The sequence below is a fragment of the Nelumbo nucifera genome, chromosome 5, assembly GCF_055504915.1.
Source record: "Nelumbo nucifera cultivar China Antique chromosome 5, China Antique-T2T, whole genome shotgun sequence".
Taxonomy (NCBI): domain Eukaryota; kingdom Viridiplantae; phylum Streptophyta; class Magnoliopsida; order Proteales; family Nelumbonaceae; genus Nelumbo; species Nelumbo nucifera.
The window spans coordinates 25,408,513-25,431,806 of record NC_142653.1 but is presented as its reverse complement, the minus strand read 5'-3'; the positions used below and the strand labels follow the sequence as shown (position 1 = coordinate 25,431,806).

The 23,294-nt window shown below is 38.0% G+C and overlaps 3 protein-coding genes, 1 non-coding gene and 1 pseudogene across 4 annotated transcripts; 4 read left to right on the top strand and 1 right to left on the bottom strand.

Moving 5' to 3' along the window:
- Positions 1–3,134: 3,134 nt before the first annotated feature.
- On the top strand, positions 3,135–3,497 carry LOC104607603 (auxin-responsive protein SAUR21-like). The gene has a single exon (XM_010273268.1). It carries the CDS (start codon positions 3,135–3,137, stop codon positions 3,495–3,497), a length of 363 nt encoding a protein of 120 aa, XP_010271570.1.
- A 4,687-nt stretch (positions 3,498–8,184) lies between these two features.
- Positions 8,185–8,484, top strand: LOC109115432 (auxin-responsive protein SAUR21-like). The gene has a single exon (XM_019199462.1). It carries the CDS (start codon positions 8,185–8,187, stop codon positions 8,482–8,484), a length of 300 nt encoding a protein of 99 aa, XP_019055007.1.
- A 3,210-nt stretch (positions 8,485–11,694) lies between these two features.
- LOC104607602 (auxin-responsive protein SAUR23-like) lies at positions 11,695–13,146 on the top strand. Its single transcript, XM_088888647.1, has one exon. The coding sequence runs from the start codon at positions 12,486–12,488 to the stop codon at positions 12,801–12,803; it is 318 nt and encodes a 105-aa protein (XP_088744773.1). The 5' UTR covers positions 11,695–12,485; the 3' UTR covers positions 12,804–13,146.
- Positions 13,147–15,197: 2,051 nt separating this feature from the next.
- On the top strand, positions 15,198–15,554 carry LOC104607601 (auxin-responsive protein SAUR21 pseudogene; annotated as a pseudogene).
- Positions 15,555–17,512: 1,958 nt separating this feature from the next.
- On the bottom strand, positions 17,513–17,584 carry TRNAT-UGU (transfer RNA threonine (anticodon UGU)). The gene has a single exon. It is a non-coding gene; the product is annotated as a tRNA-Thr (tRNA).
- Positions 17,585–23,294: the final 5,710 nt, after the last annotated feature.

Sequence of the window (23,294 nt, the reverse complement as noted above, 5' to 3'; positions counted from 1 at the left end):
CTCATGTGTTGTTGGCCCCATATAAGGCACATGGCAAACTGACATTTGAGCATAGACATTTTCTGATATTCCCTTTGAAAAAAAATGTTTCTTAGAAGAAAAATCATGGATATCTGTTCTGTTCTACACCTCACAAATTTTGGGCCTCCTTCATTACAAGACCCATATCAATTGCCAAGTTACCAATTCAGGGGTGTTGGGTAGGTAGAGTGATTTTATGTCATGTGGTGTGTTTGAAATTACTGGGCCCGCTATACTGTGTGGATGGATGAAACCACAACATGGTTTAACAATCATTCAATCTACTATAGACTATAGACTGATCTATGAAACTATGGATGAGAAATTGTGGTATTGCCCAGTTCAGTTCAATCCATGGTATATGCATGCAATTAATGTGATTCAAGTTGATTTACACCCTTTAAAGTTTAAAGAATGGCTCAGACCAATAAATCAGTTCTACAGAGCCACTGTAATTGATAATTAGCATAGTCGGCATGACCAACAAAACTCCCCGAAAGTTAATATATTAGATATATGAGTAGTTCATTCATCAAGTATTAGCAAAATCTTAAAGACTAATTAAGGGTATGATTTAGAAAGATACGTAAGCAAAATAAAACCCAAATCAAATGTGTTGTAATCTTTAAATGCATGGCTTTGTCATTTTCATTATCTCATAGTCATCACATTGATGTGAGAGTTGGAGCTAGGCCCTGAGCAAACATTTCCAGAAAGATCGCTCGCAGTTTTAAGATGCCAAATTGCACCACTGATTGCACTCACGACTTCTTTCCACGTTCAGTAAGGGTCCCTTTTGTCGCCATGACCTCAACAGCAATACTCCTCTGTACGTACGTATGAGAGAGAGAGAGAGATTGTTTTGTCACTTCAATCAACTTTTTACTCAATACTCAAGACCCCACCCGGCCTGCATTATACATTGCGACACATGAACCTTGACATGTTCTGTTACCAAGATGAAGAATGCCCAAGTATGATGATTGATCAAATTACAGGACGTTTATTTATTTATTTCAATTTTCAAGTGGGTCCTATTTATATTTATGCAAGTTGCTCTCTGTTGGGAGTAATATGACAAGAACTCACAAGTTACGTTGCACTTTAGAAAGAACACGAACCATTTATTAGTCTCCAAACCTTGATGAATTTGTGTATGTGAGGTCATGCCCTCTGCAACACTATTTCCATTGAAGAAGATACTCCCATTTTGTTCTCAATATATACAGCTTGTTTTCAGTTCAAAGAATCACAAATTCTATGGTATTGAAAAAGTGGCTTATTTCGATAGTTGGTGATTGATCATAGAATTATGTCATGTTACAATACTTACACCTCAGGGTTTGATATATGCCGCCCGGACTTGTACTCAAACCACACCGGTTTTTGGGTAATGCATGACATAACACTAGTGTTGGGCCGGCCGTCACGTACAAAAATGAGAAGAAGGTACTAAATATATATTCAAATTACATAAACAATTTAAAAGACTCAATATCTAGGCGTTCTTCAAGAAGACTCAAGAGTAAATAAACCCTTTATTCAATTCTTTTTCGTTTCACAACCAGGGGTAGTGTTGAGGAAAAATGCATGCACTCTAAATCCTAAATCTTTATTCTCTTTACAGAGGTTATTGATAGTTTTTCTTCGGAATATTCTTGCAACTTCATTCATATATGTCGTATTCAATTTCATTCTGCCCATGGTAAATTTATTAAGTGGTACGATACGAATTTTTGTCAAGCACAATATATATCTTGATCTATTATACACACACACACAAAAAAAAAAAAAAAAAAAAAACTTTTCCGTTGGGAAGAAATTGAAAAAATAAAAAATCGAAAAAATACATAATTATATTTTTGACTTTATCATTACAACGAGCCACAGATCTGAATTGCAAGTTACTTCAACTTACAACAACATTATATCAACATGGGTCTAACCTACCTAGAGCACGACGGACAAACATGAAATAATGCTGTCACCTACAAACAGCTAGCAGAGAGAGAGAGAGAGAGAGAGATTGTCATCTGTTTGAGTAACAATGGCTGATCAGTAAGGTGTCCCACTAAGCGGGCGATGCATTAATTCCCCCTAGATGGGAAAAGTATGAAGTATGAACTTAGATATGTTTTCTTATCAAGATGAAGAAGCTGAATTGCCATGAATACTTGTTGCGTTGTCTTAATGCAAGTTTTGCAGGTTGGAATATACACAATACTCAGATAACACGAACCGATTGGTTTCTATGAATTGGACATGGGACATGTCCATCACCATGACATCCATGATCCATTCACTTTTACAATTTCCTCTATCTATCTTCTTAGATACAAACATGGATGCATCTTGAGATGTCCATCCCATTATACATAGCTATCCCATGATGAACCATATGACGTAATTGTATAAATTAAATATGGTCTTCACTAAAAGAGAACAGGGTTACAGTTGATGGGTTAAGTTGGATTTGGTTAAGATCGTATAGGGTCAAATCAGATTAAATAATATATCATTTGATAAGGTCGTGTTTGGGATGAGATGCCTTATGATAGGGTTATGGTTGAGGCAAATTAACTTGTTCCAAATCCGTCCTGGCCTTCACTTAGCTAGGATAGGTCAGTTAAATCTCAAGGGCTTGGCCTTCACCATATATAGGTTAGCAAGGTTAGGTCAGTTAAATCTCAAGGAACTGTTAACCTAAAGGGGCCGGGCGTTCCTTAATCCAGGAGTTGAAGTTGGGTACTTGATCACCTGCTCCAAACTAATAACACAACCATGAATCGAAGGAGAGACACACTGCGTGTTTGTAGGTACCAAAATTTTTGTGGTGGGTTCTAATGTCACAATATATGTCTCCCTACACTAACATTACGCCCAATTAAGTACATCTCATTCTCACACACCTTTCCCCATATATAGATCAGACTAGAGAATATGTATATAACATTACTTGACCAGCATCGATCCCCTCTCTAGACCTTGAAAGTAGTTACAATCCAGCCTCTTACGTACAGGCACTTGTGCTTAATTTCTTCCTTCTATCCTAAAGATCCATACAATTTATAAGCAGCAGCTAATGGGCATTCGTTTTCCAGAGATGATCGCTCATGCCAAACAAATTCTTCGGGTTCGACGACAAAGGTATCTTCACCGCACTAGACAACAATCGTTGTCTTCATCGATCATCATCGTCGACAGCAGAAATAACAACAAAGGATGTTCCCAGGGGTCACTTTGCCGTTTACGTTGGAGAGAACCAGACTAAGCGATTTGTGGTTCCGATTTCTCTCTTTAAGCATCCCTTATTCCATGACTTGTTGAAGCGGGCTGAGGAAGAATTTAGCTTTCATCCTCCAATGGGTGGTCTTACTATTCCTTGCAACGAAGGCGCCTTCATCCATCTGACTTCTCACTTGAATGGCTACTCAATGGAGTACGTACGCAGCAGCAAATTTGTAAACAGAAATTGATGGCCCTTCAGAAATCTCAACTAATCTCCCCGGCCAATTTTGAAGTTTTTATATATAGTCCTACCAACCCATGTAATTAAAGTGGGTTTTCCTTCTTGTTGTCATTACTAGCTTGTAAAGAGAACTATTTAGCATGATTAAATAGAGATCGATTTCTCCTCCTTATTTTCTTAATTTCTTCCCTTGTCTTCTATTACTTCCTAATGAAACAAAAATATGTATACCTAGCAAAGATATTTTTTTTGATAATAGATAAAATAAATCCTGAAAAGAAGAGAAAGATACAGACAAAATGCAAAACCGCCCAAGCAAAAAAAAAAAGGCATTCAATAAGCGGGTCAAACCCTGTAAAGAATAATCCTTCTCACTAATGGATTTAATGTAAATAAAAACTACTTCCGCAAAATAGAAAGAAAGAATGAAAAAGCTAGTGATCCACAATCGTGTTGAACCATAACTAGATCAAATGAGATTTATTAGGATGAATTTGCGTGGACCAGATTTTGGTCTAATTAATGAAATATGTAGCCTGCTATTTGGCTCATCTGTACAAGACTCCATTTCTAGCCATAAGAAGGTGTATCGCAAATACATTCTTTTTCTGTTTTGCATTAGAGACTGTGAAAGATTACTTCAAAAGCTAAGGTGGTGTTTGCTAATTGCCGAAACAACTGCTGTAGAAACTTAAATATACAAAGGTATTATTGGTATATGGTAAAATTTTCGGAGGTAAAATAGTCGCAGAAATGCCCATGCTTGATCATATTAATTCCTCAAGGTGTTTTTCCATAAGGGTCACTCATAAATCATAATTGCTGACGCTGTAATAAGGAGATGAAACTAGAATTTGAAAAAAAGATTCTACAAAGGTAGAGTGCGGTGAACTGAATTTTGCATAAACTCGAAGACTTCCATTACACAAGTGATGTAATGAAACAAACTTTTAGAGTCTTGTTTGGTTTACACTTGTAATAATGAACACCGTCAAGTTCAACTTTACACCTGCAAGCAGAATAGTGGAGTAGGGCCTACCAACTTTTAGGACATATAGGTTCGCCCTTTGTTCGTGATTTAGGCCCATATGTGGGTTATGGACCGGAAGCAGTTAAATGCCCATGTTGAATATCTCTATTACTAACACGTTAGAAGCCCAACTTGCATTGGTGTCAATGGACCAGGTTTAGGTTGGACCCGTATGAATCAAAATCAATTTGAAGGGATTGAACAGGTCCAGAATTAATGGTCCAAAATATTTATTGTAATGGATTTATACTGTACTTGATCGGATTGAACCAATGTCCAGTCCATTGATGTAAGATAAAAGAACGGGTGTCAATGGATCAGGTTTGGGTTGGAGTTTGGATGGTCCAGTCATTGAATTGGACTAGTCCATAATGGTCCAAAGTATTCATTGCGTTGGGTTGGATCTGGTCCATCTACAGTAGATTCATAAATAATGGATCGAATCGGGTCGGACCAATACCCAGTCCAATTTTTATAGGTTTAGCTGAGGTGAATCCATTACATTTAAGTGCAGTTGAGCCCCAAAAGATAGTCCCCATTATTTGGTGCAGGTACGAAAATAGTTTATATTACATGTCTTGTGGATTGATCAACCTCTGCAAAATGTACCACTTCCGCCTATCCCTATATATTGAGAGGTTAATAAGGTATACAACACTTATACTCCTCTCCTCTCTTACAAGCCTTGAGAAGCTTTTTCTTTTCTCTAGCAACGCAACATATGTAGCAACCCAGTACTACTGATCTCTCCAATTTCGAAGAACATGCTTTATTAACTACATTGCAACTTTAAAATGTGTGCTTTTCTTCTTTGTTGTTGTCATAGGGAAGTAACAACGCATTCATAGATACTTCTTCCTTCTACTTGTTTTATTTTTTCTTCTTCTTGTTGCACTGCATCAGTCCTTTTGGAACCCTGAGACCCTGAGTGGTCTAACATTTCTTGCCTACCTTCACCCTTAATCAGTCTTCCAGTAACAATTAATTAGATTGAGACAGTATTAATTAACAACCGCAAAAATCAACATGATATCATACTTAAAATTTGAACTAGTTAATGATCCCATACTCGGTAAGGAAAGTACTCCCCTAAAATGCTACACTTTTAAATGCCTAAATTACCCATTTCAGATGGTTTTTCCCTTGTCTTCTTTATTTCAGATTTTAAGACAAAAAGGGGCACTTTTTTCCTTGAGTAGGAGCTAATGTCGTTGAATTGGGTCTAGCAAAGAGCAACACAAAACAAAGAAGAGTGGGCTGGGCCTAGGCCCATGATTCAGGTCTTAGGGTTGAGAGTGGGCTGTGCACATCCCTACACCCAACCCAATTCAATGAAATTAATGATGCTATCAAAATCAAACCACCGCCATTTGAAAACACAAAAGCACACTTTAGTCTGTACATGACATGAATAAAAACAATGGCGAGAGTACATCTTTTTTCCTTGTTTGCGTTACTTACAATTGCACGTCTAACACCATCCTGGATAGTGTTGCTGTGACAGTTGGGTAAAGAACTCTCTCTCTCTCTCTCTCGTTGCAATTTCTCCAGTGCCATTTTCTCGTACTGCATTGGTATCCTCTTTTCTGAGAAAACTGCATTTTTTTTTATTTGGGACCATTGCTGCCACCTGGGTGTTTTTCAATACCACATCAGCAAATCATTACTAGCAATGACATTAAAAATGAGAAAAATTCTAAAAGAGTGTTTCCCTTACCATGTTTTTCCCAATTTCTAATGTGTGGCCTGAAAAACCGTTTTTTTTAAACACTCAATCAAACAGAGATCATTTTCCTCGACACCAAGTCTCCTCTGTGGCACTAGATTTATTCATGGGCTGGGCTCGGGCTTGACTTTTTTCAAAATTCCAATGAATCTGTCCAGAAACCCAAACCCACAAAATATAAAATCGAACCCAAAGTCTGGCCCATGAATAAGTCTATGTGGTGCCAATGTGGCATCAATTTTTGGAAAAACAACATTGGTTCCAGACATGCTCGTAATAAAATTACTTTAGTGTTTCGAATTGGGCCGGACCATGTGGTTGAACATTGCAGAAACATAGCAAATTGGCCCTTTTGAGTTTGATGTCTGCTCTAGTTTTGAGAACGGAATGAAACAACTTCACAGCACATTAGAATGGTTAAGGAAATCTCCATTAGTGCCGTTGATATAGATATAAGTTTATTCTTTCTTTCTTGAGTGAGAGATACAGGCTGCGGCTGTGCGAATAGAAATTGACCCTCTGTATTCATATAGGAATTAGGATAACCAACCCACTTATCCTTAGATAGCTGACACTGTCATTTGTATATATATGTAGAGAGAGACAGAGAGGAAAGGGTACCGGACAGAAGGGAAATACATGAAATTAGGTATACTTGGTTGGCCTCTTCATAGAAGCTAATAACCTATAGGCTACAATTTACGATTACGAATTATTGTTGAAAAGTGTAAGATAAATCCAAGATGACAACTAATCTTTAAATACTCAAATTTGTAGTTAGTTTGTCCCAACAACAATAGTTTTCTCCGCAATTTTCTGTCATCTTTGACTGCCTTTTTCTCTTTGACCAAATGATTAGGTGGTCTGACGTGGACAATTGCATTACCTTTTTGATTTAGGATTTAAAACCTAGCGTTTACACGTCAAAATCAGGAGGTAATCGGAGGCTTTCGTCTGACCATGAAGGAGCCAATTACGCAAAGTTCGGATTAATGTTTCAGGCTAACGGTTCTGATTTGCCACGTGGTAATTATTTTGACCACGTCAGTGCATGGGTTGTCTCTCATTTTCCGGTACCAGTACACAGCTTCACTCAATGTGCATTGCCATGCTACTGATTGAAAGATCAAACATACATTCAGATGGCTGGGCCTGGTACGGTAATTGCAAACACAACGGAAGTCCAGTTGGCCAGTTCAATTCACTTAAGAAGGCCTTACCCGTGATTTCACGGTTTCCAAATGGAATAGCTGATTTTTATTACAAAGAAAAAAATCGCAAGACTTTAAATAGAAAACTAACTGATGGTGGCTTCTGGTTTGTTGTTCCAGAGACCTGGAATCAAATCCTTCTGCCACCAGGGTTGGGGGTATACGGCGATGGTGTGGATTTACGGTGATGGGATGGGCTGCAACGTTTGTATAATCCCAGCAAATTAAAAAAAAAGAAAGAAGGAAAGATAGAAAGAAAATTGAAATATGTTATCCATGACCATGATTTCAAGTGGAATTCAATATATATTTTTTGGGGCAAAGTGGAATTCAATTCAGTCATTAAGCCCCGTGATGTGCTCAAAGGAAAATTCACAAATAACACATGGCAGTATGCGACAAAACAAAGCCAGCTTGTTTGTTAACGTTTGATATGGTCCCAACCAAGAAACTCTGTATCCAATCACAAACTCTGTATCCAACCAAGAAACTCTCTCTCTCGAAACTTTTTCAGAAAAAAAGAAAAAAAAAATCTCTCTCCCCTCTATATATAGCCCACTGGAACTGGGAGAATCATAGTTTCAACTACTAGACCCTTTACATTCACAGATTCACTTGCTCAATTAATTCCCAAAAAGAAAGATCCCTGTTGAGCCAGTTACGAATCAAGCTAGCTTCAAAGTAATACTCTAGTAGAGAAAAATTAATGGGTATCCGTTTGCCAGAGATGGTGAAGCAAATTGTCCGCCTGCTATCTCCTCTTCCACAGACAAAAGATAGAGGGTTACTCTCGCGGGTAGCAACCACTGTAAATGTCCCAAAAGGACACTTCACAGTTTACGTAGGGGAGATGGAACAGAAGCGGTTTGTGGTTCCTATTTCCTACTTGAAGCATCCTCAGTTCCAAGACTTGTTGAGTTGGGCGGCCGAAGAGTTTGGGTTTGATCATCCAATGGGTGGTGGTCTTATCATCCCATGCAACGCAGATGATTTTGTTGATCTAGTTTCCCGTCTCAATGCCTCATAGCTGCCGCTAGGTTGCTATCTAGAGCATAATTCTATTTACTCTACAATTAGGCTGTTGCTCATCTCCGTTCCATACCATCCCATCCACAAACCACTTTCGAATTAATCTGCTGGAAAGTGGAATTTCTTTTTTTCTGTTGCCATTGTAATATTTTGTTCTTTCCTTGTTAATTTCTCTTTTCTCCTGTAAATGCAGCATTCAAAAGAAATTATTCTTTTCTCTATTATGCTTATTTTTACAAAAAATAAAAAGTTAATACATTTTAGTGAATTAATTAGTTGAGTTTAATGCTGTATGTTTTTTCAATCAATGGTGTTCGATATCGAAATCCAATCTGAAGCCAAGAGATCATGCAGTACCCGGCTTTGCAATGCCACCTGAGGGCAATTAGCCCTCGCTCCACCTGGCCCGGCCTGAAACTTTAATATCTTCTATAATAACAGGCATTTTCCTCCATTTATTGTGATAACCTAGCTAGCACAGCAGGACTGTATTGTGATAGACATCAGACAGTACTCTATATACATTTGAGCAAAAACCTTCTGTATTATTCTTAAGCTGCATTTGGCATTCCTTATTTTAAGGTGATACTATATAAGTTATGGGAAGCAAGGAATCAATGGATCTTTTAAAAGAAAAAAAAAATATCCTTTGAGTATCATTGAATCAGCTTACAACATTTTTAAAGAATATTGAGAAATAGCAAAAGAAGATAATGAGTATCCCGACACAAGGTCAAATCCTGTCACTCCCTCATTTACCTCGTACATGGATGGCTTATTTGATGAAAAATCAGGTCATGTAGGGACTGGATATGTACTGAGGAGTTTAAAATCAAAAGCAATCCTGGAAGCTCCCAGGAATAGCATGCAAGGCAAATGGGAGCAATGATGTAGAAATTAGAGTTCTAGTTCAAGAACTAGAATCAGCAATCCATCACAATTGCAATCATTTACTGGTATGCCTGGATACTGAAGGATTGGTCAAGAAATTCAAGAACCATTCTCTTGATCGCTCATAGGTGGATCAACTTCATTGGGGTACCATTCAAGCCAAGACACAATACTTCTAGTCAATAGAATTTGTATATATCACTTGTACATAAAACAAATTAGCTCACTTCTTAGCATGTAAAACTTGTATATATTGGAAAAACAGAAAGATACCATGTTCTATATTATTCTGATGTACAAACTTTGAATTGTTAATAGAACAAGAAATTTTACTAGTAGAAAAAAAGTCTCCGTTTTGCTGTTAAAAATTCAGTATTTATAGAGGCATTTTAATGTAAAAAGGAGATAAGTCCTTAAAGAATGACAAATGAAGCCTTATACGTGCCCTTTTTGAAAAATTAGATACCAAGGTCTTAAAACGCTGCCAACGTAGACGTTGATATAAAAAATGGTATGGGCAATAAGCTCAAAAGTCAAGACTAGTCCATTCCAAAGATCTGGATTGGGCTGGAGCATGGAGCTTACCATGGTTGCCCAAATGCAGTCCATCCTTTCTCTTTTTCAGTCAAAGTTGTGGAGATAACATTGACCAAGTGATCAATTCTCTCTACGCTCTTCAATTAAAGTTTTTGGATGAGCAGCCTCAGATGCCCGTCAGCTTAATGCAAACTCAACAAAGCCAAGTTTGCTTTTGGGCTCTTTCATCTTAGCCAGCCTGAGGTCCTCGACTCGAGTACAATCAGCAATGCTATTCCATCCAAAGATCAGGTCGTATGTTAGACCGGCAAGTAGAATTGGCTCAGCCTAAGTTGAACCTACAATCTTGAAAACCATACCGAGTCCAATTCAGAATGGATATATATGTACTAGGGGTGAGCATGGGTCAGTTCTGTTTCATGGCAGAATCTAGAACCTACCCTATAGGGTTGGTTCCAAGTTTTTGGAACTGGAACCTATCTGGAAAGGTCAGTCCAGGGTTGGTTATGGGTCAATTCCAAAGTTTATCCATATAACCTTTTATTTCTTTACTATCCCCCTTCAAAAAGGAAGTATGTTCTTTAAAAACTTGATTTTTAATAAAACGTAATATATAATTTAAAACTTATATTATCTTATTGATTAAATTGAGTAATTTAAAATGTAGGTTATCATTATATTATTCAAAACTTATAATTTATATTTAAATTTTGTAAATATTACCTTCTACGTTACTTATTGTACACATTCAAATATTAAAATGAAAATAATTGATCAAACCACTTAAGTAACTCAATGGTCAAGTGTGACCATGGACTTTATAACCATGAGTGCTTGGCTTCAAATATTCACATCCCCAAAAGTATTTTAATGTTTATTTCAAAGCAAGTTTAGTTCCAAGATAGATTCCACCAATGTCAGTTCCAAGGCCAACCAAGGCTGGTTTATTGGATTGGTTCGGGTAGAATAAACCCAAAGACCCTAGAACTGGCCTAGGTAGGGGTTGGTTCCAAGATTTAATACCAGATCCTACCTTGTAACATATTGAATAGAATTGGCTCAAGGCGAATTCCATTCGGTTCTCGGTAAAACCTACCATTTGCTCACCCCTAATATGCACTATGAAGTTAACATTAACTACTACCATAATCATTTCCGGCACAAAAAGAAAAAAGAATCTATTGTTATTATGTATTTAATAATGCACGTATGTATCCATTATCCATATTATATCACATACTTTGATTGGGTCCTTTCAGACCATAAAAGTTAAATCATATATTTCCTAGCATCATATTCTATATATATTTTTTGGGGAATGCCACTCCCCCCATGAAACTTAAATTGGAATAATTCAATTGAAATAAGTTTTTGTTTTTACTGGGTCAAGTCAAGTTTTTCTTGGAGTCTTCATTTGACCACAGGTTCAATCTTCCGCCTGTCATTTTGGACCAAGAATTTAAATTGTTATTCATGAATAAATTTGTTACTCTCTGTATGAGTTCCATATTTTCCTTCTTTTTTCCATTTTTCTTCCCTTAAATGTGTAAAAAACAAGTTTGACCAGTGATCCAGATTTGGTCCAGAATTTACAATCCGTACTGAACCTGCGTAGGTATTCTTTTCTTTCCCTTTTTTTTTCCTTCTTTTTTATAACTAAGAAGAACATGGCAGGTAGAATGGAGCTTCCAATTTATGATGGAACGAGAATAAACGTGCTTTGTAATGGAGCAGTACTGCAGCAGGTGGCACCATTGTTTTAAGAGATTTTAGTAAACAACAAATATTTCATGTCTTTGGGCTTGCCATGGAGCATCTTGCTAAGAAAAGTATTGGCATTATAGATAACAGGAAGGGAAGCCAGAAATAAATAAGGGAGAGAAATTGAGACAACATGCAGGCAGTCTCGTCGCATGTAATTCAAGGTAATCTGAAAACCTGCAGCTCAAATGCTCAATCAATCAGGGGTAAAGTAAAAAAAAAAAAGAAATCTCTCTCTCTCTCTCTCATGTGAGTGATGGAGATAGCTCTGCATCCAATCCCACTACTTCTTATCCAAATTCCCTTTCCAATTTGTTGACTCCAAATAGTAGGCCAAAGCTTGAAACATGTTCACGTGTTTGACGTCTTGCATTTGTGTATAATCCAATTCTATTCACATGGATCCCTTACTCTTTTGCTTTCATAATGAAGGGCAGTAGCTCTTTATATTTGAAGTTCTGATAGTAATTGCAGCCGCAGGTGTTTACATGTGGGGTAGCTGAAGAAAGTTTTGTTGAACCAGGTAGTTAGATCTATCTACATATATGCTGAAATAGTTGCGAGTCTCTCTTGATCATACACTCGAATATAGATTGACCATAGAACATTCCTCTCCCAGTCTGCAGGCAGTTTCTCTCTATAAATATACCTGCAAACTGATCCAACTTTATCACATACTTGTATGCAGCTAGCCTTTAACCACTTTGTTTTCAGTGCAGACACTTCTATTCTTGGTTTGCCGGCCCATTTATACGACTGAACAAATATAACTCCATTTGTAGGCCATCAGTCTAGCTTTTTGTTCTAAAGATGGTCATGGGCATCCGCTTGCCTTCGATGGTTCTTCCTGCCAAGCAGATTCTCAAAGTACACCGTCTTCTTGCTAGAGATGAATTTCCAGCAGGGGCAATCAGAGATGTCCCAAAAGGCCACTTGGCGGTTTATGTTGGAGAGACGCAGAAGAAGAGATTTGTAATTCCAGTATCCTACTTGAAGCATCCTTTGTTCCAGGATTTGCTAAGTCAGGCTGAAGAAGAATTTGGGTTCGATCACCCAATGGGTGGTCTCACAATTCCATGCAAAGAAGCTGCCTTCATCAACCTTACATCTCGCATGACTGCCTCATAATAGATCATGAGACATGTCCTGAGGAAGAATCTAAAAGGATGCATGGTAACTGAAAAATCTGAACAGGGAAAAATGATGAAACCCTCAACCTTGGAAGACATGGGGGTGAAGTTCATAATTTTTTGTGAAGAGGATCGTTTTCCAGTTTCCACCTAAGGAGATTAAATTTGTAATTGCTTTGTAAACCTCTGGGAAGAGTAACAAAGAAAATTACTTTATACAAATTTAGGCTCACTTTTATTTTTAGTGTAAATGCATGGGAATTCAAATTTGTTTCTTTGACTTGTCTTAAATGAAAGAGAATAGAGATAGGAGCTAGGGTTATTTATTTGGGAGTAAAGTAAGAAGCATGATATATAATGCAATTTCCGTGCATTTTATGTGATACAATTGATGTAGGAGGGAGGTGTTACAAACAACTTAATTTATGCAAAACTGAACTGGGTGCAAAATTTGCATTCTGTTCATATTAGCACCGCAAACTAAACACAGCCAAATAGAAAGCATTTGCTTCCTGCATACTTGTCTGATAAAAATGACCACTTTCTCTTTTAGAGATCCCTTGGACCATTTTCATTAAATCGTGAATCCCAATCAAAGCATTGCCTCAAGATGATGAGAGAGGATTAGCTGAACTTGATAACTGTGTTCCAAATTGTGTGACCATTCATTACACCCCATGCTAGCCACAAATGTGAAGTGAGAAATTGAGTGTTTGTAGACCATATGCATTTTAAGACTGGCATGGGGAAATCAAATTTGTTCTTCACAGAATGCACCTCACACCGACCTCACAGTACATTACAGCCATGCATCGGAAAACATATTCCTAAGAATGACAACGTAACATCAAGTATAGAAAATATTCTCAATGCACGGTTGAAAGCATTGTGAGATCGTTCTGTGAGGAGAAAATCTGGATTCGGCATGGGGCATTATGATTGGTCCAACAGGTGGTAACACAGTCATCAAGTTCAGTTAATGGAAATGATTAGCTAAACTTAAATAGCTGTGGGACCAAGCATTCCGCCCCACTCCGATCCCCACGCCTCCCATATGCCACAGCCCATAATGGAGTCACTAAATTCAGCTAATCTGTTTTCCAAGTATACAAAGTTCAACCTAATTTAATGGCTCAAAGTTCAAGGAAGTCCTTTTATCATAGAATGGTACCAATCATACAACACTAACATTTAAATATACAATTATAAGGTTTTTTATCTGTACTTTATCAAGATTTTTTTCCAAATAAGTTGGTGCTGGAACAGAATAATTTTCAAGTACAAGCTGTGTTAGTAGACCCTGTACCTCTTATCTAATCCCAGAACAAAAGGGAGAGAAAAAAAAAACAAGGGTAATCCTTTGCTCTTGCCCAGTCAGAGGACATGCATCCAATCACATTGCGTTTTCAATGTCTAGGGTTTAAATTTAGGATTTAGATGTAAAAATCCGTATAAAGTTTGAGAAAAAAGGGACTTGGGGTTGGAGGGAACAGATAAAAAATGACAAGTTAGATCCCATTCTGATGATAGAATGTGATAACCACACCAACAAGTATTGAAACCAAAAAAGGAGGAAAAAAAAAAAAAAACAAAATAATATACAGTCCTATCTATGTCATGAGGATTAGAAAGATTAAAAAAAAGGGTCTTAATGCGGTATTTTACTAGAAATTAAAGTAGAAGAGATTGTTGAGTCCAAAATAGGATGAGTAGGTAAAATGTCCAAATCAATAATGAATCTGCTGTGGTGGACTATTCATTTCTAAGGCTATCGTCCCAAATTTTCTCAGGTATTTCTTTGCAGTCAAAACATACTGAAATGCTTGAAAATGAAATAAAGACAAGGCCATGTGCCAATTCCTTATTAGTAGTTTAGTTATATATAGGCGTGGCAGATGGCATGGCACCACCCTTCCACAAGAGTGCGTTCATGGTCATAAGTCATAATGTAGACGACAGCCTCGCGCAGTTTGAGCAGTGTGTCACGCTGCTAAAGTAGCCTCATTGTCATTCCCCGGGTACAACGATTGTACCGGTTGGGTTCAATTAGCTGGCATTCCACCAGATGAGATCCCTCCAAATCTTCGACGCTATTCTCGGCCACTTGACTTGTAAGACAAAATGGAGACCATGCAATTCCACAAAGCATGCATGACTCTCGGAAGAGTGATGAAGAAGAAGACCCCCCCCCCCCCCCATAGTCCATACGCAAACAAAATGTACATGTTAGTGATTTCCATCCACATGGTTTTCTCTCATCTCCTAACTCTCCTAATTATATATACATGCTAACACAAATCTGTATACTTCAAACTTCCAATTTCCTTTATCTTTTCATGATTTATCTGTGAAATTGCTTTCAAGTTGTCACAGAAAGAAACCAAACCAAACCATGGGTGTCTATGTGGCTAGGATGGTTGATGCCATATGGTTTCTCCTGGGATCTCTCATGATGAGAAGAAAACAATTGCCAATGGCATCACCAATGGCTAATGCTCCGAAAGGCTACTTCGTGGTGTACATTGGAGAGATGGAAAAGAAACGATTCGTCGTCCCGATATCCTACTTGAAGCATCCTTGGTTCCAACATTTGCTAGCTAGAGCGGAGGAAGAGTTTGGGTTTCACCAACCAGTTGGTGGTCTCATAATTCCCTGCAAAGAGCACGACTTCATGGATCTTGCTTCACGTCTAATGTCTTACAACATAGACAAGGGTTGTGGAAGTAGAAAGGCCGGAAAAACAAATTAAAATGAGCCTCATAGCCCAGTTGATGTTTCACAATGACACAGTTTTACGGTTAATCCTGATTGCAAATTTGCAACCTTTCTAGTTTCTAGTACTATAAGATAAATGCATCGTACTTGCAGTACTGGAAGGGAAGACATTGGGATAGTTCAAACTAATCTCTTGTGCCCAGTGTCTACTTGGTATTGGGACTTCCATATGTTTATTTTTGTAAATGATCAGGGTGTAACTCTCCCCATCGAAACACGCACCATTCAATTGAAATTCTTGATTTTCTATATCCTCGATGTTCTTCATTTTCTTTTCCTACTTCGTGATGAAACTTCCACTGAAGTATATGCAAGTTCCTATAATTTTTTCTGCAGTTGTTTGATAAAAATTAATTTATACCTCCTCGTTAAAGTAAGATAAGACGTTATGTACACAAATGTTCAGCCTGCCGGTCTATGCTAATATGCTCACTTTAATTGAAAGTAAGTAGAGGAAGAGTTATTAAGGCTACGTTTGGTTGCAGTACAAATTTCATTTGCAACGGTGTAAATGCATGGGAATGCAAAAGAGTTGAGTTTAAATTCTGGTTTATTGCTTCAGTTCAGACCTCAGAGTTGACTTTGTCTTCTTTATCTGTAAGATGAAAAATAGGAAAAGAAGATAAGGGCTCTTAAATTCTTTTGAAAGGAGATGGGTAAAAAGCATTAAGCACAATGCTGGAATGACAAAACAGGATTCATGTAGCCAACCCATATGGCCATATGGTTGAGATAAGGCTTGGTTATTGATGATAAAAAAAAATAAGAAGAAAATTAATTGAGCTAAGGAGGAATGTGGTGCAATTTTGCCTCAATTTATGGGTTGTAAAATTTGCACTGTCAGTGAGTGCAAATAAATGAAAGAGAATGGCGGTAGGAGGGTTGATGTGGTTCCCATTTACATGAAAAATAGTTGAGGTAAGGAGGAATGTAGTGTAATTTTGCCTCAACTTTTGGATGTAAAATTTGCACTGTTAGTGAGTGTAAAAGAGATAAAGTACAAATTTTATGTCAGATAGAAATGCAAATTATGATTACAAATAAATAAAAGAAAAACTGAACCAAATACAAATTTTGCATCCAATTAAGATTTGCACTGCAACACAGCGTATTCTTAAGAACGTTCCCACAACTCAAGTAAAAATATATCTGGATAAGTACGTATGCCCTTGCTTGGGAACAGTACAAAGTTTAGAAATTAGTTTCCATGAATAATTGATATTTACTTTGTCTTTCGCATGCAGGAAAAAGAATTCCTCCAACTGCATTTGGTTGCAGTGTTGTTTGCAATGTTTTAAAAACCTACCTGGAACTAGAACCATTTTGTCCATTGGTTTTTAGGTCAATAGTTTGACCATCTGGTATAAATGAATATTCTGTTTTGACAAGATAAATTAAAAAAAAAATAATTAAAATAAAAAATGATCAAAACTATTGAACGAGTTGAAGGTTTGAGTGCTTGGATCAACGGGTTATTGATCAATTCAACGATTTTGGTCAGGGACTGGGTTTGGGGTAAAACAGAACCAGTTGCCTGGATGATTTCTGGGCCAAACAGTCCGACCATCCGGGTAATTGACAGCTCAAAAACATTGGTTATGTCATTTGTACAACTGCCAAAGGGAGTACAAATGGGTTGAATCCAAATTTGAGTTGAATTTTATCATAGATTTTATTTTATATTGTTTATCTGAAGTGTAGGTAAAATAAAATAAAACTTGGAGAAAAATAAACTAAAATTCCTAATGAAATGAACTAATATTTGTGATTTTATCATTTGCATTCCCATAAAATAAAATCACTATCTTGAATGAAACCTTGATCTGTCCATCCTCCTTGACTTCCAAACAACAGCTTATAAACTCCAGAAATACGCCTTTTCCCAATATGTTTTTTTTTTTTGATAAAGCTCTGAAAAAGGAAAAAGACAAGTGCCTCCATGCAGGATTGAACTACAGACCTTCAGTTTACAAGACTGACGCTCTACCACTGAGTTATAGAAGCTATATATCCCAATATGGTTTGTCATCTACTTATCCCAACCAAGTAACACGATGCCAATCACTACTTCTATCTAGAACCAACTATCATCCCTTCAACAAAGCCAGCTGATTTGCCATCAAGACAAAAAAGAAATTTGTGTTTTTGATGTCCTACTTGTTGCAGTCCATTATAATAGTCCAAGAAATATAAAATCATATGACTAATTTAATGGTTTTCTAACAACTAGTTGTAGTGGATTTCTTTTGAGAAATGAGAGAGTTACACTCTTAAGTAAGTGAGTCCCTTCTTTGGATGAGTGAATCTTCAAATCTCATTGTAATCCATTTCATATTAGGCTATATTTGGTTTGGAGGAAAAGGTATGGAAAGAAAGGGAAATGTAGGAAAACCTTCACAAATCTTGTATAGGTTTTCCTGCCTTTCCCTTCCTTTTCCTACTTTTTCCTTCAAACCAAATACAGCCTTAATGAAACTCCATCCATTTTCCTACTTTTTTCTATTTCTTCTATTTTCTATCTTTCATATTTGAATTGTATCACTACCTCAATCAATCAGTTATTCTGACATCATATCATGTTTCGTTTCATAGAAAATGCAATCATCCATCTCATTTCTTGCATAAATAAAATGCAAATGGATTAAATCAGGGTTATCCAAATCTGATCCAATAATGTAAATCCTATATCTGATCGGATCTAATGATTGAACATATGTTATAAAGATTAATTCGAATTTGAATTCGCTAAGGATGTCATATCTTCAAATATGATTCAATCCAATTTAATTATTAACAAGAAAAAAAAAAGACAAAACAGTAAGAAAAGAAAAAATACAAGCATTTTTTCAACCATTTTTGTCGTATATATTTTAAACAAAATGGGGTATACGTGTCTTCTTACAAAACAATGTACATAATATAAAAAATCAAATTCGGATGGGATGATCTAGATTTTTTTATCCGATCTGATCCAAAAATCCAATAGAGGGATACAGAAAAATAGGAACGGATCCGAATTCAAATCGGAACTATGTATTAGAAGGGATATGATCCATTTGCACACTATGCATAAACGGCTTTGGGGAAACACAAAGATACCAAGGAAGAGCCGGCAAGTAAACATGATTGCTTGTCTCCCTCAAATTCTGGCATGGGTGTCTTAAGCTTTAGAAAGAAAGAACATGAAATTAAAGACTGACGCAGCGTGGAAGCAATGAAAACCGGAGCTGGCTATGCAAGCACCGGGCGTTCGCTAGCACCTAGCGAATAACACGATTTCTCTAGGAGAGAGAAAAGGTGGCGAAAATAGGAAGAAGAGAACTTGAAGAGATTCTGAAATCTGAAGTAAGAAATTGATGAATAACTTTGGAAAAATAGCAGTATTTATAATACATTTGGGAATTGTAAAAGAACTAGGAAAGAACATGAGTCTTGATCTTGATCTTGATCTTCTTGGACTGTCTTGATAAGGTCGAACCCTCTTGGGATTCTTGGGCTTGATCTTCCACCGTCCGATCTCCCTGGTTCTCCTTATGCATGAATCTGGGAGTCTTGGATTTCTTGATGCTTCTTGGAGTCTTTGTTGGATCTTGATTGAAGTCATGAATTCTTGCTAATCTTGGAAGAGTCTTGATAAGCTTGGATTCTTGATAAGTCTTGGAGTCTTGGAAGAGTCTTGATGGATCTTGAATTATCCTTTCTTAGCTTATCTTGGACTCTTGGCCTTATCCTAGGATCTGCCGCCCCTAGGAGTGAGATGGGCCTTGGGATGGGCCTCCATCATTCTCCCCCACTTGGAGAGAACTTGACCCCGAGTCGTGACGAGGATAGGCAAGTGTTATCTCTGGCAGGTACCGGTGAAGGTCAGCAACGTTGAAGGTCTTGGATATACCCATATGATCTGGTAGGTCCACTATATAGGCATTATCATTAATCTTCTTCACGATCTTGTATGGACCATACTTCCGAGACTTCAACTTATTGTAGGTACCTACGGGAATTCTTTCCTTCCTTAAGAAGACCATAACCTCATCACCTACATCAAACACTTGAGGTCGGCGGTGTTTGTCTGCGGCCATCTTGTACTTGGCGTTGGATTGCTCTAGCTTCTGCTTCACGGCGTCTTGGACGGACCGGATTTGTTCTGCCATCTGCTCTGCTGAGATACTGGCGCTGGGTACCTTGGGTAGTTTCACTAAATCCAGTGCATGGTTAGGGACCTTCATGTACACGATGGAGAATGGGGATCTGCCTGTAGAACTATGCACTGCATTGTTATAGGTGAACTCGGCCTGGGCTATGGCGAAATCCCACTGTTTCGGCCGTTCCCGGCATATGCTGCGATTTAAATTCCCTAAGGTTCGATTTACCACTTCTGTTTGTCCATCTGTTTGCGGATGGGCTGTACTGCTGAAATTAAGTGATGAATCAAACAACCTCCACAGGGTCATCCAAAAGTGACTAAGGAACCGTGTGTCACGATCTGAAGTGATGGTCTTGGGTACCCCATGTAAGCGAACAATCTCCCTGAATAATAATTTGGCTATTGCGGATGCATCTGCAGTTTTCTTGCATGGGAGGAAGTGAGCCATTTTTGAGAACCTATCAACCACCACGAAGACGGAGTCCATGTTCCTCTGGGTCTTTGGCAAGCCGAGAACAAAATCCATGGACAAGTCTTCCCATATAGCAGTAGGAACGGGTAGGGGCATGTAGAGACCTGTGTTCTGGGTTTGTCCCTTAGCTGTCTGACAAACATAGCACCTGCTTACGATGGTAAAGACGTCCCTTCTCAATTTCGGCCAGTAATATCGCCCCTTAACAGCTTCTATTGTTTTGTCCCTTCCCAAGTGTCCTGCTAGTCCACCCCCATGCAAATCCCTGATGATCTTTTCGCGGAGGGAGGTGCAAGGGATACACAACTGTTCCTCTTTCATAAGGAACCCGTCATAAATAAAGAAGTCTTCTGTTGACTGCTTATTCACACATTTCTCCCATACCTATTGGAAGTCTTCATCTTGGGCATATAAGTCTCTTAGGCACTCAAAACCCACAATCTCAACGCTGAGGGTCTTGATGAGGGCTACACGCCTACTAAGTGCATCAACCACTTTATTTTGCTGTCCTGTCTTATACACAATTTTATATGGGAACTTGTCTAGGAAAGCAGACCATCTGGCATGTAAATCACTCCTTAATTGCTTTTTCCCACCAAGATATTTTAGGGCCTGGTAGTTAGTATAGAGAACAAATTCTTTTGCAATTAAATAGTGTTCCCATGTTTTTAAGGCTCTTATCACAGCATAAAATTCATTGTCATAGGTAGACCACTTTCTCCTGGCTTCACATAATTTTTCACTAAAGAAAGCAATGGGCCTTTTCTCTTGGGACAATACAGCCCCTATGCCAACTCCACTGGCGTCACATTCAACTTCAAATAATTTATTGAAGTCTGGTAAGGCAAGAACAGGAGCAGTACATAACATTTCTTTTATGAGAGCAAAACTTTGCTCTTGTTCTTCCCCCCATTGAAATTTCCCCTTTTTCAAGCATTCAGTAATGAGAGCCATGATACTACTAAAATTCTTAATAAAACGCCTATAGAAGGTTGCCAACCCATGAAATCGCCTGACATCTATGACAGTGGATGGGGTCGGCCACTCCCTAATGGCTTTCACCTTTTCCTCATCTACTTTCACACCATCCTTGCTTATAATAAATCCCAGGAATAATAAATTATCATTCATAAAGATGCATTTCTTCAAATTAGCATATAATTTATTTTCCCTCAATGTTTTCAAGACCTCCCTAATATGTCCCACATGCTCAGTGATAGACTTGCTGTATATCAAAATATCATCAAAATAGACTACCACAAATTTACCAATGAAGGGGCGCAATACCTGGTTCATCAGCCTCATGAAAGTGCTGGGTGCATTGGTTAGTCCAAAGGGCATGACCTACCACTCGAAAAAGCCATCTCTAGTCTTGAAGGTTGTCTTCCATTCATCTCCGAGACGGATCCTGATTTGATGATATCCACTCCTGAGATCTATTTTTGAGAAAACTACAGCTCCGCTTAGTTGATCCAGCATGTCGTCCAGCCGAGGAATGGAAAATTTGTACCCAATGGTGATCTTGTTAATGGCTCTGCTGTCGATACACATTCTCCAACTGCCATCCTTCTTAGGTGTTAATAAGGCAGGTACTACATAAGGACTCATGCTGATTTGAATGTGTCCCGTTTTCAATAATTCTTCTACCTTTTCATGTAAAATTTCATTCTCCTTGGGACTCATCCTGTAATGTGGGAGGTTAGGTAGACTAGCACCTGGAACAAAATCAATATGGTGTTGTATATTTCTCATGGGAGGGAGTTCATTTGGTAACTCCTCTGGAACTACATCATTATATTCATCCAGTAGTTCCTGTATTTCAGTTGGAATTGTATTTTCATCATTAACATCTTCTCCTTTTACTACTAACAAATGTATCTCATGAGTATCCTTACATTCTTTAACAAATTCAGCAAGATGATGGGTGATGGTAAGGAAATTTTTCTCATGTGCCTTTGGAGTATTTGTAATATTTTTTTCTGCTATGGGTAACAAAGTATAGCGTGTACCTTCTTTTTCAAGTTGGTAAGTATTCTTCCTACCCATGTGCCTTGCATCTGTATCAAATTGCCAAGGCTTCCCTAATAAAATATGGCAAGCATCCATATCTACAATATCACAATATGCTTCATCATGGTACTTACCAATTGAAAAAGGTACCTTGCAGCGTTCTTCCACTCGTACGTCGCCTCCTTCCTTGATCCACCCAATTGTGTATGGGTTGGGATATTTTTCAGGAATCAGCTGTAATTGTTGGATGACATCCCTGCAAATAATATTTTCCTGACTACCACTGTCAATAATTAAATAAAATAATTTTCCCTTGACAGTACATCTGGTACGAAATAATCTGTGCCTTTGAGAAGTATCCTTATTTTTCTGGGACAACATCAATTTTCTTAACATACAAGTATACTCCTCATGTTCATATGGACCCTCTTCATCCTCCCCATCAGGTCCACAATATACTTCCTCCTCAATATCTTCTTCCTCCTCCCTTTCTACCATATTAACTGTCTTCCTCCTGGGACAGTCACTGGATCTATGTCCAACCTCATTACATTTAAAACATTTAATAGGAGCAGGCCTTGCATAAGGGTTACTGGGTTTAGGAGGGTTGGAAGGATTACCTCGAGTATGTCCTCCTGTAGTAGCCTTACCGGCGTTACTTGTACTTGCCGGGTGAGAAGGTTGTACTGCCGGAACTGATTTGTTCCTGTCAACAGTTGCCGGTCTATTGCCACTCCCGCTGTACCGGCGATAATTATCACTGCGTGCCTTGTCCTGGAACATTAATTCTGCTTTCAAGGCTAGGTTCCTTGCTTCCTATACACTAAGAACCATCTGTACACCAATTTTATCTCTGATAGACGGTCTTAAACCGCTTAGATAACGGGCTGCCTGCTGGTTATCACTTTCAGATAATTGATTTCTTTCAGCTAATCTCAAAAATTCAGATGTATATTCATTAACACTACGAGAACCCTGTGCATACCTCTGATAAGATTCAAACATATATTGTTTGTAGTCAGGAGGTAAAAATCTACCTCTGATTAATTGTTTCATGCGCCTCCAGGTTCGAACAGGACCCCTTCCTT

What these genes read in the sequence shown, in the direction of transcription:
- LOC104607603 (XM_010273268.1), top strand. Translation starts at nt 3,135, where the DNA reads ATGCCAAACAAATTCTTCGGGTTCGACGACAAAGGTATCTTCACCGCA.
- LOC109115432 (XM_019199462.1), top strand. Translation starts at nt 8,185, where the DNA reads ATGGTGAAGCAAATTGTCCGCCTGCTATCTCCTCTTCCACAGACAAAA.
- LOC104607602 (XM_088888647.1), top strand. Translation starts at nt 12,486, where the DNA reads ATGGTCATGGGCATCCGCTTGCCTTCGATGGTTCTTCCTGCCAAGCAG.